The sequence below is a fragment of the Manis pentadactyla genome, chromosome 17 (assembly GCF_030020395.1).
Source record: "Manis pentadactyla isolate mManPen7 chromosome 17, mManPen7.hap1, whole genome shotgun sequence".
Classification (NCBI taxonomy): Eukaryota; Metazoa; Chordata; class Mammalia; order Pholidota; family Manidae; genus Manis; species Manis pentadactyla.
Window position 1 is genome coordinate 64,326,955 of NC_080035.1, and position 14,650 is coordinate 64,341,604.

At 51.2% G+C, this 14,650-nt stretch overlaps 1 protein-coding gene across 1 annotated transcript in view; it reads left to right on the forward strand.

Moving 5' to 3' along the window:
* The window catches only part of COL4A2 (collagen type IV alpha 2 chain), a 157,857-nt gene that overhangs the window by 112,186 nt on the left and 31,021 nt on the right, over positions 1-14,650 (forward strand). The window contains exons 17-22 of the mRNA XM_036893619.2: positions 3,661-3,714; positions 4,606-4,672; positions 6,262-6,372; positions 6,814-6,963; positions 11,283-11,375; positions 12,141-12,304. Of these exons, the coding sequence (XP_036749514.2) occupies positions 3,661-3,714; positions 4,606-4,672; positions 6,262-6,372; positions 6,814-6,963; positions 11,283-11,375; positions 12,141-12,304 (639 nt within the window). The remainder of the gene's footprint in view (positions 1-3,660; positions 3,715-4,605; positions 4,673-6,261; positions 6,373-6,813; positions 6,964-11,282; positions 11,376-12,140; positions 12,305-14,650) is intronic.

Sequence of the window (14,650 nt, forward strand, 5' to 3'; positions counted from 1 at the left end):
TAGAAATAGACTTTTTAAAAACCAGTTCAGCACCTGAGTCAGGAGTCCGGGAAATGCGGCTCATGACCCCATCTCAGGATGGAAGCGTGACATCTGGGAAACCGTAAGGGTGTGGCTGGCAAGCTCAGGGCTCATCCGCACCCCGCGAGCAGTTGCCTCGTGTTCATCCTGGGGCCACTGATGGACTTGAGCCCCCAGATCCAGGTTCTGACCTCCCCAGCTCTAGGCACGGGCTGCAGGAACTCTGGGTACTAGTCTTGACCACCAGCAGTGAGCACGCATCTCAAGTTCTTCCAGCACCCTCGGGTGACCCCATTCTTGCCATTCCAGTCCTTTTATCCTAAACTCAGGCTAGGGCACCACACCAGGGTTGCCCTAATCCCCCCCACTCTCATGTCTTTAGTATCTGATAGGAGTATTCCCCAAAGCCAGCACACCTGGGGCAGAGCTGTCCCAGCTGTACCCCGACCAGAGCCAAAAGGCCGAATTCTCCTTTAAGGATTAAAATAAGCAGGGACCTCAGGGACAGAGAACTAAAGCACGCATTAGCATTCCAAGGTGATCACTTTCTGCCCCACTCACAAAATTAAAGTGCTACTGTTAATCTTCGCCTGCCACGTGCTAGTGAGATCACAACTGATTTGTGTTTCTAGACCCGACCCTAAGGAGTTGCAGTGTTTTTAAAATGCAGTTCAACACAGCTGCCTCTTGGAACTCAGACGTTAAAGTGGGGCAAGATGCCCCGCAGACACTGACCACCTGGCATCTAGCTGCTGTGGCCCCCAGGTCAGGATCAGAGGCCCAGGCTTCCAACTTCCTTTCTCAAAACCACTGGGAGAGATGCACCACTTCCAGTTAAGTGGGACGTCTCAGTTACTAAGGGGAATGTTTACTCGCCCATACAAATAGGAAGCGCCCAGGACACACACACATGGTTGAGTCGCCTGCCATCAGCACGAGATTATTTCTCCTCCCTTTTCCAGGGGAAGCTTTTTTTTTTCATCTGAGCAAAATAACTCACGGCTGGAGTTATGTAAGACAGTGTCCCCTGAGACCTGTTCTCTGTCAGCAGTACCGACAGCCCTGGGGCAGTGTCCCAGCAAGCCTCCCTTTATCAGCAGGACTCTGCACTGTGTCGGAGCTACTGGGCTCCAGTGAGTCACATTTGTACCAGGGGTGCCGGTAGGTAACCACATTCTTACCAGGTGCAGGCCGAGCAATGTAGTGATGGCTACGTAGAGGTGCCTCTGCAGGACCAAGAGGAGACGCGTGAGCTTGTGCTGGGCTCCTCCACGGGCTGACTTCCCCTCTGGCGTGCACAGTCCCATTTGGGTTTCAGGCAGGCAGGCTTTCTAAGCAGAGGTGCTTCTTTGCCGAGGCCCATGACTTAGATGCCCTGGTGCCTGATTAAAGCTCCTTGGCCCCTGAAGTGGTGCAGGAAACAAGCAGAAGGTGAGGTGCTGGGGAGACCACTCACCACAGTAAATGCTGGAAAGCCCCCATTTCCCCATATCAGGCTGATCATAAAACTCCTCTTTATCTGTTACAGTCCAACCCTGATGACTTCTGCCTAATGATTTTCCTGAGCAGTTTGTGTTATCTTCACCTTTGAAAAACATAAAATTGACTTCTTCTAAAATTCTACAGTGAGAACATTTCATAAATCATATATTTGTCCATATTTAATTGCAATTAGTGGCGTGTTCTTAATTTTGGGGGGTGGGGAGAGAGGAATGTATACTTCCAAAGCTCTTCATAATTACTTATTCCTGAACAGACGTTTATGAACGTCACTTTGCTAACTTCAGTTCTTCAGATGGTGGGGGGTCTTAGCATCAGCACACACCTTGCTTCCAGGGAGGGGCTCAGAACCCCCGGAGCCCAGCCAGCTTCTCCGGGATTGTGGTTTCTGGCCCCACTCAGGGAGACACCCTCAGGTAACTCCTCCTTGACCACACACCCTTGCTTCCCCTGCCCCTGTTGTTATGTCTGCAGCCTAGAAACACAAGGAGAACAGTCTAGATCATTGCCTGGGCTCAGAGTTCAGGCTGTGGGGTCCCAGTCCAGTGGTCTCCAATGAACCGTGTATGCATTTTTCCCTTTACTCTGCTGACTTATACACATGTCAGCCCCCCCTCCCATCCCCAGTCTATTCATCTGCTGCTGAGAACACACAGGGAAACTTCTAGATCATTGTTGGGGCTTTTGGGGTTCCAGCTGCCAGTCACGTCAGAGGAATCCTGAGGGCTATTTAATTTTCCCCTTTTTCCAGTTGGTTTTTTATAACACCCAGTTAATTCCAAATTGCTCAGACATATTTCAGAAACACTGGTGCCTCTTTGGAATATCCACACGGGTGGCGAACACTTAGCACAGGGGACGCCTGCTTCTGCTGGTGGTGTCACAGCACAGTGAGCAATGGCGTCGATTTGCCCAAGTTTAGCACGTGTGGGTCGGACAGCTGCTGGCACTGGACGCAACTCAGACTGGATGCTACCTGCCAACTGCCCTTCATTGGCAAGCCCTTTAAGGATGCCTCGCCTGTCTCATGAGATGGACTTGAAATAGCAGGTCGTTTTTTAACTTCAGAGAAATCTGCCTTCACTTTTGAATCTCCAGCTCCACCTGGTGTGAGAGGAAATCCGTCTAAATCATTGGCCCCACCCCGCAAAACACAAAATCAAGCCAACCTTAGTTCATTCTAGACAATATAACCTTCAGCAAATATGTTTCTGGATTTCAAAATATCATGTAAAATAACCAGATGATGTCCATTATTTACACCATTGGCACCTGCCATTCTGAATTTGGAGGGCCTTACTGTACACATTTTTTAGCAAGTGGGAATAAATTTCTAGATTTTTTTTAACTGCTTTACCTGTCTATCCAGATATGATGTGGCTCATGAGGATAACCCTTCTTTTTCAATTAATATTCAAGGGAATTAGAAAGCAATAATTAACATTAGAGTTTTTTTTTAATATATCATGAAGACAAAAAATTTCTGAATTGAGAGACTTTAATGTTTCTATTTGGTGTTCACTAAAATTTTTCAAACCTATAATGGGGGAAAACATCTCAATGGATGGATCAGGTTGTCAACACTTGACCCCGCTGGTCAATTGCGAATTCACTGAAGTGGCATCCCGCCCTGTGAGCCTCCTGGAGCAATGCAGGACGAAGTTCACCTGCCTCCCTGAACCACCCTGCTCAGAAGGAGGACCTGCATCCGGGGAAGCCACTAGATGGAAGACAAATGAGGGATGGAGGAGCATTGATTCAGCACCACAGGGATGCAATGGAAAAATCCACCATAGAGTATTTGCAGCACAGATAACCTGGCATCTTCAGGGGTCACAACAAAATTGTTACTAAAAAGGTCAACGGAAGAGGAAACTATTATGAATTAAAAGAAAATTCAGTGACATATCAGCCAAATGTCATGTTTGGCTTTGTTTGGATCTTGATTCAAACAAAACAACTTTAAAAATACATTTTTGAGACCAAAATCTGGGAAAATTGAACAGAGACTGGGTGGTAGGTGACTTGAACAAATTATTGTTAATTTTATTAGACCTAATGATAGTCATGATTTTATTGTGGTCACGTCTTTAAATTGTATGTTAGAGATTAAATGAGCACCGATCATCTTTCCTGCAGGGAAGCAAAGGCCTGGATGGTTACCAAGGCCCTGACGGACACCCAGGACCCAAGGTGAGCCCAGTTTTCATTTGGACGGTTTCATTTCTTTCTTCCGGATGGTGTTCTGACTGCCTCCTTTTCACTCTGTTGGAGAAGGAAGCACCTTCCATCCTGTATGATCCAGGGTGCCCAAACATGCGATGCCCAGCCCTGGACACACGAGGTGGACACTGGCTTATCAGTCACATGTAGCCACCCTCAGGATGTGGCAGCCACGCAGGCTACAGGGGGCTGCACTTGGGGACAGAACGAACCAGCGGGCGAGAGGGGAGGGCTGTGTGGTAAAGAGGGGTGGGGCCCCCTGGCTCCCGAGGGAGGATATGGCTGCCTGGTTTGAAGAATTCCTGGGCCGGCAGGGAGGTGAACCCAGCAGGCTGAGGACCAGGTGGGGTGCAGCTGCTCCAGCCCAGGGTTGGGGGACAAGATGGGTGGGCAGACTTTCCTGCAGGGTGGGGGGACCTGCTGACGACGGGAGCTCACGGCCTCTGGGGTGCATGAGCTCACAGACGTCAAGGCTGCGCATGGACTTATAGGTCGGACAGTCGGGATGGTGTCATGTCGGGTGGTTCATCATGCCCACTTCACGCCCAGGGTGGGGCAGATACCATGTCCACAGGACAACAGTCCGCACTGTGGACGCACAGTCTCCAGGCCACTTCTGGTGTCTGACAAGGGTTTCAGAGTGAGACTGGCGCCTGCCCACCTGTCGTCTCTCTGTGCGTCTGGCTGGGACCCCCAGACTTGTCACCGCAGCAGAGTCAAGTCAGCGGCTCCGTCACACAGAACCGCCACTCTGCTGGCTGATGGTCCGCATGCAGCCTTGTTCTTCGGGAATACTCAGAACAGCCAACACTCCAAAGAACTGGTCTCCCATGCCTCCATTTTCCTCTTCTCTTTCTCCAGGGAGAAGCGGGTGACCCGGGCCCCGCAGGACCACCTGCCTACTCTCCTCATCCCTCCCTGGGGAAAGGTTTGTATGCCCTTTCTCCTGCACGCTCACATCAGACACACCTTCTCTCCAGTGCCACACACAGTCAGGGACTTACAAGAGGGAGTTTCTAAGCAAAACAAAGCAAAAAAAGATACTTAGAACACATCCTCTAGAGAATGTCAGTCTCGTGTACAACTTCTCTTGTGGCTTAAATGTGTGTCAGAGACCCTCACTTCGCCCTAGGCTGAGGGAGGGAGACCCCTCCATCGGGAAATTCTTTCTTTTCTGCACACCTTGTACAGCTCTGGTTTGCCACCTGCGGTCCCAGTAGAGAAACCCCACCCTTGCGCACTTGAGGCCTCTGCCCCAGCCACCTTCTCTTGTTCCTGCTCCAGATGTACTCGGATGCTCACACCCCTCCCTCTGCCATCTGAGGCCTGGAATCAGTCATAATCCCTGACCTGTAAACAGTCTCATCCTTTTAGATTTGAAGGAACTAAACCCCCAGATACTTGCCCGTGAATGACTCCCCTAGAGACCTCCCACCGTCAGAGGTGACCTCAGCGTGTACATGACGGCTCTGCATATGTTGCAGCTAGTGTGTGTCATGTCATTTCAGCTCAGCCTTCCAGACTGGCAAGCTCACACTGAAATATTCCAATTCTGTGATAAGAGCAATGGTCTCTGAGCTTTTTTGAATGTGTGTCCTTTTAGATCAAAACAAAGTTCTCAGCGCCCCGTATTCACACATAATCATAACACATATGTATTTATGGCTAATTTATCCATGTTGCAGGAGGTTCCACAGGGGCAGGGATTTTAGCCTATGGGGTTCACCACTGTACCCCCGGTTTCTAGAATAGCAGGAGGAATGTAGCAGGAGCTCAGTAAATATCTACCTGGACAACTGAATAATGTATGTGCTAAAGCATACACATCAGAAAGGGACTATAAAGTGTGAGTTTTTTTTTTTAAGTAAAGATGCTCTAATGTTTTCTTCCTGTAGCCAGGATATCTTCTGGCTCACCCTATGTATCACAGACGTCCAGGGACCAAGGACTCACTTTCCTGCCTAGGTGGCAGCCATCTCTCGGTTTAGTAACTTCCTTTGCAGGTATTCATCCAGTGTTGATGAGAACATAGAACAGAACAGAGGCACGGGCAAAGCTCAGCAAAGCCCCCTGCAGATTTCTCTCTGGGGTGACATGGAACCATCGATGAGTATATCTTGAATCCATGCTCAACACCTGGGAATCCACCTCCCTGAGAGCCACCGATCACCTGGGAATCGAAAGCATGTAGCATATTTAAGCCGAGCCTTGTGCACAGCATGAGCTTGAAAATGTTACCTACTTCTACTTTTATTCTCTGCAGTCCCTAATAGCAGATTTTTCCCCCAAATAATCTTCCCTGCCTTTGAAGCCCCTCTGTATCCCTGTGGCCTTCCATGCCTCTCTGTTGTTTTAGGGTGTTTACAGGACTCTTGTGTCATTCCTCTGTGGGAATGACCTCCCTGACAACAGGGGCCCCCCTGTGTTAAACATTTGGGCCTTCACGCCGTGGAAGCACGCCTCCGTGAAGAGGTCCTAGGCAGTGCTGTTCATACTGTGGGACCTGTCTGGTTGCAGGTGCCAGAGGTGATCCCGGATTCCCAGGGACCCACGGAGAGCCAGGCAGCAGGGGTGAGCCAGGAGACCCCGGCCCACGAGGGCCCCCTGGCACGCCCGTCGGAGGGGAAGGTAATGTATCAAAACCAAGGATCTAAACTAAGAACTGAAGGAAATCCCCTTCGGTCTCCACATGAGCCCCGCCCGTACTGGCTGCGCAGCCTCGCTGGTGCTGCCCCTTCTCACAGATAAGGCTCGGCGCCCTCACGGGTCGTGTTCACAGAACCACTGGGCCTGTGGCCGGCACCCCGATCTAGGCGGCCCGAGGCCCTGACGAGTACCAAGCGTGGCTCTGTCCCTTGGCTGGGAGGGGAGGGGCAGCCACCAGGTGGCGCTGCCACGTGCCGATGGCCGCCCCGGGGAGGAGGGGGCCTCCTGGAGGTGAAGGGTGGTGATGCACGATGCCCGCGGCGCCCGCCCGGTTAAGGCCCTGCTGGCTGGGCACTCTCTGGCCTCCTGCGGCCCGGAATGCAGCGCAGCCCCTGAGTATCACGACTGCTGTTGGATTTTCAGATGAGAAGAGAGGCTTCCTGGGCGAAATGGGACCCAAAGGCTTCATAGGAGAACCGGGCCCCCCTGCGCTGTACCCGGGCCCACCGGGAGCTGACGGAACGCCAGGGCTGCGGGGACCCCCGGGGCCCGCCGGACCGCCCGGACCAGACGGTAAGTCAGGGAAACTCACGGGGGGTGATTCCTGCGTCCAGACAAGAAGCCAGGCCCCAGCTGGACTTCCAGTTGGGTTTTTCTGCTAAATAATTTCAGAACTAATGCAGCAGGCGTCCCACTAGGGTGTGGCAGGTGCCGTGGGTGCGGACGGGAAGGCCGGAGGGCAGTGGCCCTGCGAGCGCAGCCTCCGCGGGGCCCCGGAGAGGCGCGGGCAGGCTGCAGACGCGCCGGAGGCCGTCGGGGGGTGCGTGTGATGCGCCCCATCGCCTTCCTCGGGACGGAGGCCTCCTGCCCTGGCTGGCAGCCTGGTAGCAGCCGAGACGGTCCGCCTTCTCAGCCATGCAGAGCCAGAGCGACAGCTGAACCGGTGACAGTGGCTGACGACTAGAAGAGAAGCGGCGGCTACCGGCCAAGGCCATGCTGAGACCGTGGGGGGCTGTGAACTAGGCAAGCGTGGGCGTCGGGCCGCAGGCCGCCGAGGCCCCGGATCACAGCGCGCGGTGGTCCCCAGGCTCCGCCGCCGACGGCTCTCGGCTGGGAACGACTGAGGCCAGAGGCAGACACCCTGTCTGTGATGCACCCTATCTGCATCGAAACAGCTCCTCTTTTCAGCTTCCAAGTATGAAGAGTTGTTGGAGACATCATACAATCTCCTAATGGGAACAGTTCATCCCCTTAAGAAATTGGATAAACAGGACATTGGAAGAAAATACGAGGTCGCAATTTCTTCCTCTGTGTCACGGACTACAGTTCAGCCTTTTTTCAAAGTATTTGATTTTAAATTCCCTGACATCACCTCCAATAACCTCTCGTGGCTTCCACTCCTCAGGAAGGAAGAGCATCCTAGTTGCTAACAGGTGATGTTTAGCTTCAGTTAAAGGTCAAACTGAGAAACCTACGCTGTCACTGTTTTTTGGGAGACGACTTCTCTTTGCCATCTCCAGGAGAAATGCTGGGGCTATTGAAAGCAGATCTGTACATAACTTCTTCCACAAAAAAAAAAAACAACACTCACTCCTCTGTTTTGTATTCTACAGTAAATTTTTAAGTTAATATCTTTCTACTTTTCCAATTTTCCTTAAACTGGAAAAACCAGATTCTCACATTATTGTGAAAATGTTTAGGTTCAGATATTTCCTTGGAATTTGCCAAATAGTTTGAGCACTGTTATCTTTTTCTTTTTTTTTTTTTAATCCTGGAAGTAATATTTATTACTGTGACATCTGTGATAATGGCTGAGTTTCTGTGAGCATTGTATTTCCTGAGCACATGGTATCTGTTGAATGTTCCTTTTTTGGCAACAGAACATGATGTGTGAAAACACAGCATAAAAATGCCTCTTTGAAGGACTCTAGTGAAGGTGCACCTTGCCTTTATTCCTGTAACTAAATTTTGTTTTGATAAAGACACAAAGACGTGCCACCTTGCTTTATAAATCTTGCTTAGTAAATGTGTGGTTTACTAACATAAGTCATCTATAAACAACTGAGCTAATTTATTCTGCTCCATCTTGTAGACTGGAGGGGGAATTTTTTAAATAGATGGGTTCATATCCAATGAATTTTATCATCTTAAAAAGCATACAACTTAAGATCTCCTTAAAATATTTATTTTTCCCTAGGAGACACATTGTTTCCAAATCGCTTTTTTTAAGCAATCTCTTGCACAAAATGTAACCAACCGTGATCACCTTTTAAGACATTTTTATGTATAGTAATAATTTAATATCAATGACCTTGATTTCCCCATAGTTCTTCAACTTTTCCCCCCAGACTGAAATTTTTGGATTCTTTTCTTGCTAACCACATTTCATCCTGTTTTATGTGTTGTTACTCACAAAACCCAGAATTTTTAGTCTTTTGCACTTCCAGCAAAATCAAACCGTGAAGTCAGTTTTCTTTCTGAGCTAAATATTTTGCTTATTCCTAGTTCCAGCTCAGTTAACTGAGTCGTGTTCTTGGGGCAGTTCCACTGTGCTCTGGAATAAATAAAAATACTGCCTGGTTTGCTAAGGCCATTGGCCTTTTCAGGAAAAGCATGTTGAAACATCCAAGAGGTACACAGCTATTCTACAGGACTTGCCTGAAATTCCTATTAGTAAAGAAAAGCAACACAGGAAAGAGGAAGGATGGCACCATAAGGCGGCCACAAGTTTTGACTGGATTTGTGAACACTCACAGGAACACCACAGTCTCTGCTCGAATTTAAAACGCCGACATCCCTTGGTACCATGACAAGTAACTACCTGTGATGTTCATAACATATTGGGAGAACGTGGAGACATAAAATGAAGCCCAGAAGCCTGCCAGCCGACAGATGCTGTTGACCTAGTCACCATTGACCCATGGAGCCACATCGTAGGGGTGCCCCTGTGCTCATCCCCAACCTCTCGGCGGCCCAGGATGCAGCAGGCAGCCCCCCTCCATGCTCCCTGACTTTCCATAACACCCCTGCCTCCCCATCAGCTCGCTGGCCATTCTTTTTAAGGTTTCTTTCCTGGCACCTCCTCTTCTCCCCTCTGCCCATCCAGTAGACCATGAGTCTGTGGAAGTCCAGCCTTGGCCCCTCTGCCTGTACCCTCTACAGGTCAGGTGTACTCACCACTCACCTGGATTTAAGCAGGTTACGTGGCACCTTCCCAATTGTGTCTCTGGATCATTCTCCATGCAGAGCTCCAACCTCATACAAACCACTAACTTGTCACAGTCACAGCTTTGTGTCCAAAACTGAGCTCTGGGTCTCCAGCTCCCCACATGTGCCCCCCACGGGGTTCGCCCAGCCCCACAGCCCGTACGCCGGGCCTGCCGCAGTTGCGGTGGCACCTTGCTCCTCCGTGTGCTGCATTCACGCCCACCCACCGCGAGCTGGCTCCGCCCCCTGAGTGTCCATCGCTCTTCATGGCGCTGCCCTGGTCGCATGGAAGCCACCGCAGTATCTCACACTGAGTCTGTCAGAATAGCCAGCCCCTCACAGCCAGCTTCCATCCTTCTCCTGTCAAATGTGTGCGTGTAACTCAGATTGGGTAACTTCCCTCCTCAAAATTCCAGTGGCTGCTGCCCCTTAGGAGATCCCCGGCCCCGCTCCCTAGACTGCAGGGCACACCTGCCTCAGCACCTCATGCAGCCCACCCGCTGTGCTCGCCCTCCAGTGCCAGGCCTGCTCCCCACTCAGGATCTGGGGGCACGCGCACCCTCTGGCACACTCCCGCCCACCTGCTCTTGGCTGACTCGCTTTTATCCTTTAGGGCTTGGTGCCCCGTCCTGCCCTCCCCACATTCAGTGGGGCGCCCCCTTTCCAGCTCGGGTAGCTGCCCGCTCCCACGGTGCTGCCCCCACGGAGAAGCTGGACTGCTTTGTTCTCACGCGTGCCTTCTCTGTGTCTGCACACGAGCCTCGCAGCACCCTGAGCGCCTGTCAGCTTTGTTTCCAGCCATGTACGCAGCTCCCAGCACTCTGTGGGCTAGCCCAGGCTCTGGAGAAATGTTTGATGCATGAATATTAAATGTGTGGTGAGAACAAAGTGCCTGGGACGTTAGCTATTGCCACCTTTCCCTAAGTATTTCTAGTTACTCAGGGACCCTGACATTCAGTTTCTGGGGTCACTTTCCCAAGCAGATGGTTTTTTAAGTCGGTGTTGAATTTTTGAAACCGGTATTTCTGCCCGCCTGCGTCCTCAGCGGCCCCGTAGGGAAACACGTTCTTCAGCGCCCTGGAGCGCCTGCTGGTCCGCGGTTGCTGGGAGCGCTGCAGGGCGCGGGGGAGGGCAGCCCGGCGGGCGGGCGGCCGCCGGCCTCGCTCCCACCGCCAGGGGGCGACTGGGCGCGCTGCGCGAAGCCCCGCTACCGCCGAAACTTGGGCCTCGGGCGAGCGGGGCCGATGGTGGGGCGGGGCCGCAGGCGGGGAGGGGCGGGGCACCCGGAGGACCCGGATCCGGCCAGCGAGCGTGGTGCTGCTCGTGGCCCTCCTGGACCCACTGGGCAGTGAGGGCAGGGCCCGGGGGACGGGGAGGGGAGCACAGGGAAGTGAGCGCATTTTACATCTGCTCAACTTTTTGTTTTTTTGTCTTTTGGAAAAATAAAACTCGTGTCAGATCCCATGTCGTTAGCACGTAAATAAAATGGTCCAAAACTCAAGACATGCCTTTGGACTCAGCGTCTCTTAAAAGCCACCACTTTTACCCCGGCTTGGACAGAAAGGCTGAATTCCGAGGCGCCCCCTTTCTTCCGCCCCGAAGGCGCCGGCAGCGGCGCGGGCCGAGCAGCCCCCGGGAGCGGGGCGCCTCCAGCGGCTGACAGCGCCCGCCGTCTCTCCCCGCAGGTTTCCTCTTCGGCTTGAAGGGAGCGGATGGCCGGGCGGGCTACCCTGGACCCTCCGGCTTCCCGGGGGCGCGTGGGCAGAAGGGCTGGAAAGGTAAGGCGCCCACCTCGCCCCCTCGTGCGGGCACCAGGCGGCCCGCGGCTCTCCGCCGGCTGCTGCCCAGCACCCCCTTCCCCGGGACCCCTGCTCAGGGCGGCTGCCCGGGGACTCGCAGGCACCTGCTCGGCAATCCCGGCCTGGGTGTGGGTAGCACCTTCTGCCCTTAGCCGCAGGCTGCCCTTTGTGGTGCCTGGGGGAAGTGTGGGCGCCCCGGTGCCCTGCAGCCGTCAGACAACCACACAGAGCTACATACAGCCTGGGCCCCCGGAGCCACCGTCTGCATCGTCTGTGCCCTGGGGAGCCGACCCTCCCCCCCTCCACCTGCACTGACTCCCCCTCAAGACGGAAGGGAGGTGGCTGTTTCTGCCCTGCCCGTCCAGGATCAAGGCCTCGGAGCTCTTGCCAGGCCACCCTCCCCTGCGGCTCCCCAGGCCCGGGTCCTGTGCTAGCTTCCTGCAGGTCCCCGTAACTGACTGCTCACCTGCACACACCTCTGCCCATGGCCCCAGGGTTGGGGCACCTTCATCACAGTAGCGCTCTGCATCCCAAGGAGGCCGTGACTTGCGCACGCCTGAGTAACACACGCCAGTCTAAGTGATGGGGCAGCCGTGTTCCTGTGCACGCACACGCACGTGTAGATGTGGAGTGCAGCCCCCTGGTCCAGCCGCCTCCCACCTTGGGTTTCTGTCGCCTGAAAAGCCAAGAAGAATGTTCAGCTCTGTACTAAATAACAGTCCCTGCCTGTCCCTCTCATTGCAGGTGACGCTGGCGACTGTAAATGCACAGAAGATGATCAGTTCATCAGGGGTATTCCGGGGCTCCCAGGATCCAAGGGCTTCCCAGGCCTCAATGGGGAGCCGGGGAAGAAAGGGGGCCAAGGAGACCCGGGTCAGCATGGCATCCCTGGGTTCCCGGGGTTCAAGGTGAGAGGCCAGTTCTGTCGGGGCTGGTAAGACGCCCTGACACCTATCCCGTTCTGCCGTTCTCGGCTTTTATTTACCAAGAGACAACACAGATTTAAATCAGCAATATGTATGCACCCAGTGCTCCGTTCAGAGAAGCCACATGCTCCAGGAGGAAGTTAGGTACTTTCCCTGGTGGGAATGTGAAATGGCACAGCTGCTCTGGAGTGACGGTTCCTCAAAAAGTCAGAGAGTGGCCACGTGACCCAGAAAGGCCACTCCGAGGTATGAACCCAAGGGAACTGAAATCACTCATCCACACAAAAACATTTACACCATTGTTCATGGCAGATTAATAACGAACCAAAAAAGTGGCAACAACCCAAATGTCCATCAGATGATGGATGGATAAACAAAACAGCATTCATGTAAAATGGAATATCATCCATCCAGGAAAAGGAATGATGTTCTGGTACACGCCATGATGCGATGAACCTCAAACCCATGCTAAGTGAAACAGACAGACGCAGAAGTACAGATATCATGCGATACCATTCACATGATGTGTCCAGAGCAGGCAAATCTAGAGACGGGAAGTAGATAGGTTGTTACCGGGGACTGGGGAGCTGGGGTGGGGAGTGACTGTTTAGTTGGTGTGGAATTTTGGGGGGAGGTGATGAAATGTTCTGAAATTAGATGATATGGTTGCACAACCTTGTGAAAACACTAAAAGGATTTTATGGCAGATGAATTATATCTTTAAAAAACCCTTATAACATTTTGATGTAAGGCATCTTTTTGAGTATTCATCTCTTCAGATTTAGTACAGAATTGGTTTTGCATTTTATGAAGCCTCCCTTAACCTGATAAAAATGAGAACTCCAAATAAATCATCAATTCACTTTGTACAAATGTATGAAATTCCCTGCCCATGGATACCCATGTGAGTCAGCTAAGTGGACTTTATCTCACACTTTATGAAAAGATGATCTGGAGTGGATCTTTCCTCCATGGCAGGTTTTAACTGACGATTTCAAAGCAAATTCCAGCTGAAGGCAAAGAAACTATACTTTTTCATTTATTTTTCTACTTGAAATGAGAATGGCAAGAGATTTAATGAAGAGTCTATCATCTTATATATCCAGCAATAGAGGAAAAATTGCCCAGGACACTTGGCCCAGATCCATTAGAACAATCTGGCTCCAAGACACGGTGCAGGATGGCAGCCACCCAGACCTGCTGGGGCAGAAGGTGGTGAGTCGGTTGCTTCATGGCATGGGAGCTTTGCAGGTGAAAATGAGATCCAAAGCACCTCTCTGCTCCATGCCCTGGAATTTCTTAGAAAACAAATCGTTTTACCCAACTAAAAACAGTGGGTGCTACATTCTATCCTAGTTTAAAAGTGCACTATCTCCAAGTCATGGCTGTCCAAGCATGTAAAAATGGACACAGTGAATTACAAACTTACTAATGGTAAAACCAGAGGCATCTTCAGTTGTTCATAAAATGATTGACTATTTCCTAGAAGCCAAATGGATCCCATTTGTGTACCTGGAATGTCTAAAATCTGCCAGGTGCACAATTTCCCAGCTGTATAACACACGCCCACAGCACTTTGTTCAAGCACTCTGGTGTGTTTGTTGTCTTGCGTTTAACTATATGTGTCTGGCCACCCCACTACAGGGCGAATGCCTGAGGTGGACTTGTGTTTGTTAATATTTGTATGATAGTCTGGCAGAGTGCTTGAAATACGGGAGTCAGTGAGTCAATGAATCCATCCATCCATCCACTTGTCCAACACCTACTGATTGAGTACCATCTGTAAGAGTCATTGTCAGGGCTACTGAAAGAATGTCATCCTTTTCTGCAAAGAACTAAATCAATAAATCAAGTATCTGTGGAATTTTTAGGAGAAAAGAGCTCACAATCACTTGTAACATTCCATTTAATTAACCAACACTAAAAGCAGCTCCTGCATGCTTGCAAATAACAACAGCCAAGGTTTGCCACAAACAGGCATATCACACATATATTAAAATTAATCCTGATTGGTTCTCTTGCTCATTTCTGCTCATTGGAAGACCTAGATTCTGCAGCCTAAAAGGTGAGTTTCTCTACAATAAGCCTGTCTCTAACCTCTGATTTCTGCCAGCCTTCATTTCAGTTTGGAAGACAAGCTGTCAGTGAAATACTCTTTATGTCAATATGGAATGTTCACAAATTGCCACCCTTTGTACCTGGAGACTTAGTACCTGCTTGGATTCTAAATAATTGTAGTTAAGAGTTAGCAACCTTGTATTTTAGATCATTGCTTCTCAAAAGTTCATGAGTATATGAATCCCCAAGATTTCTTTGAAATACAGATTC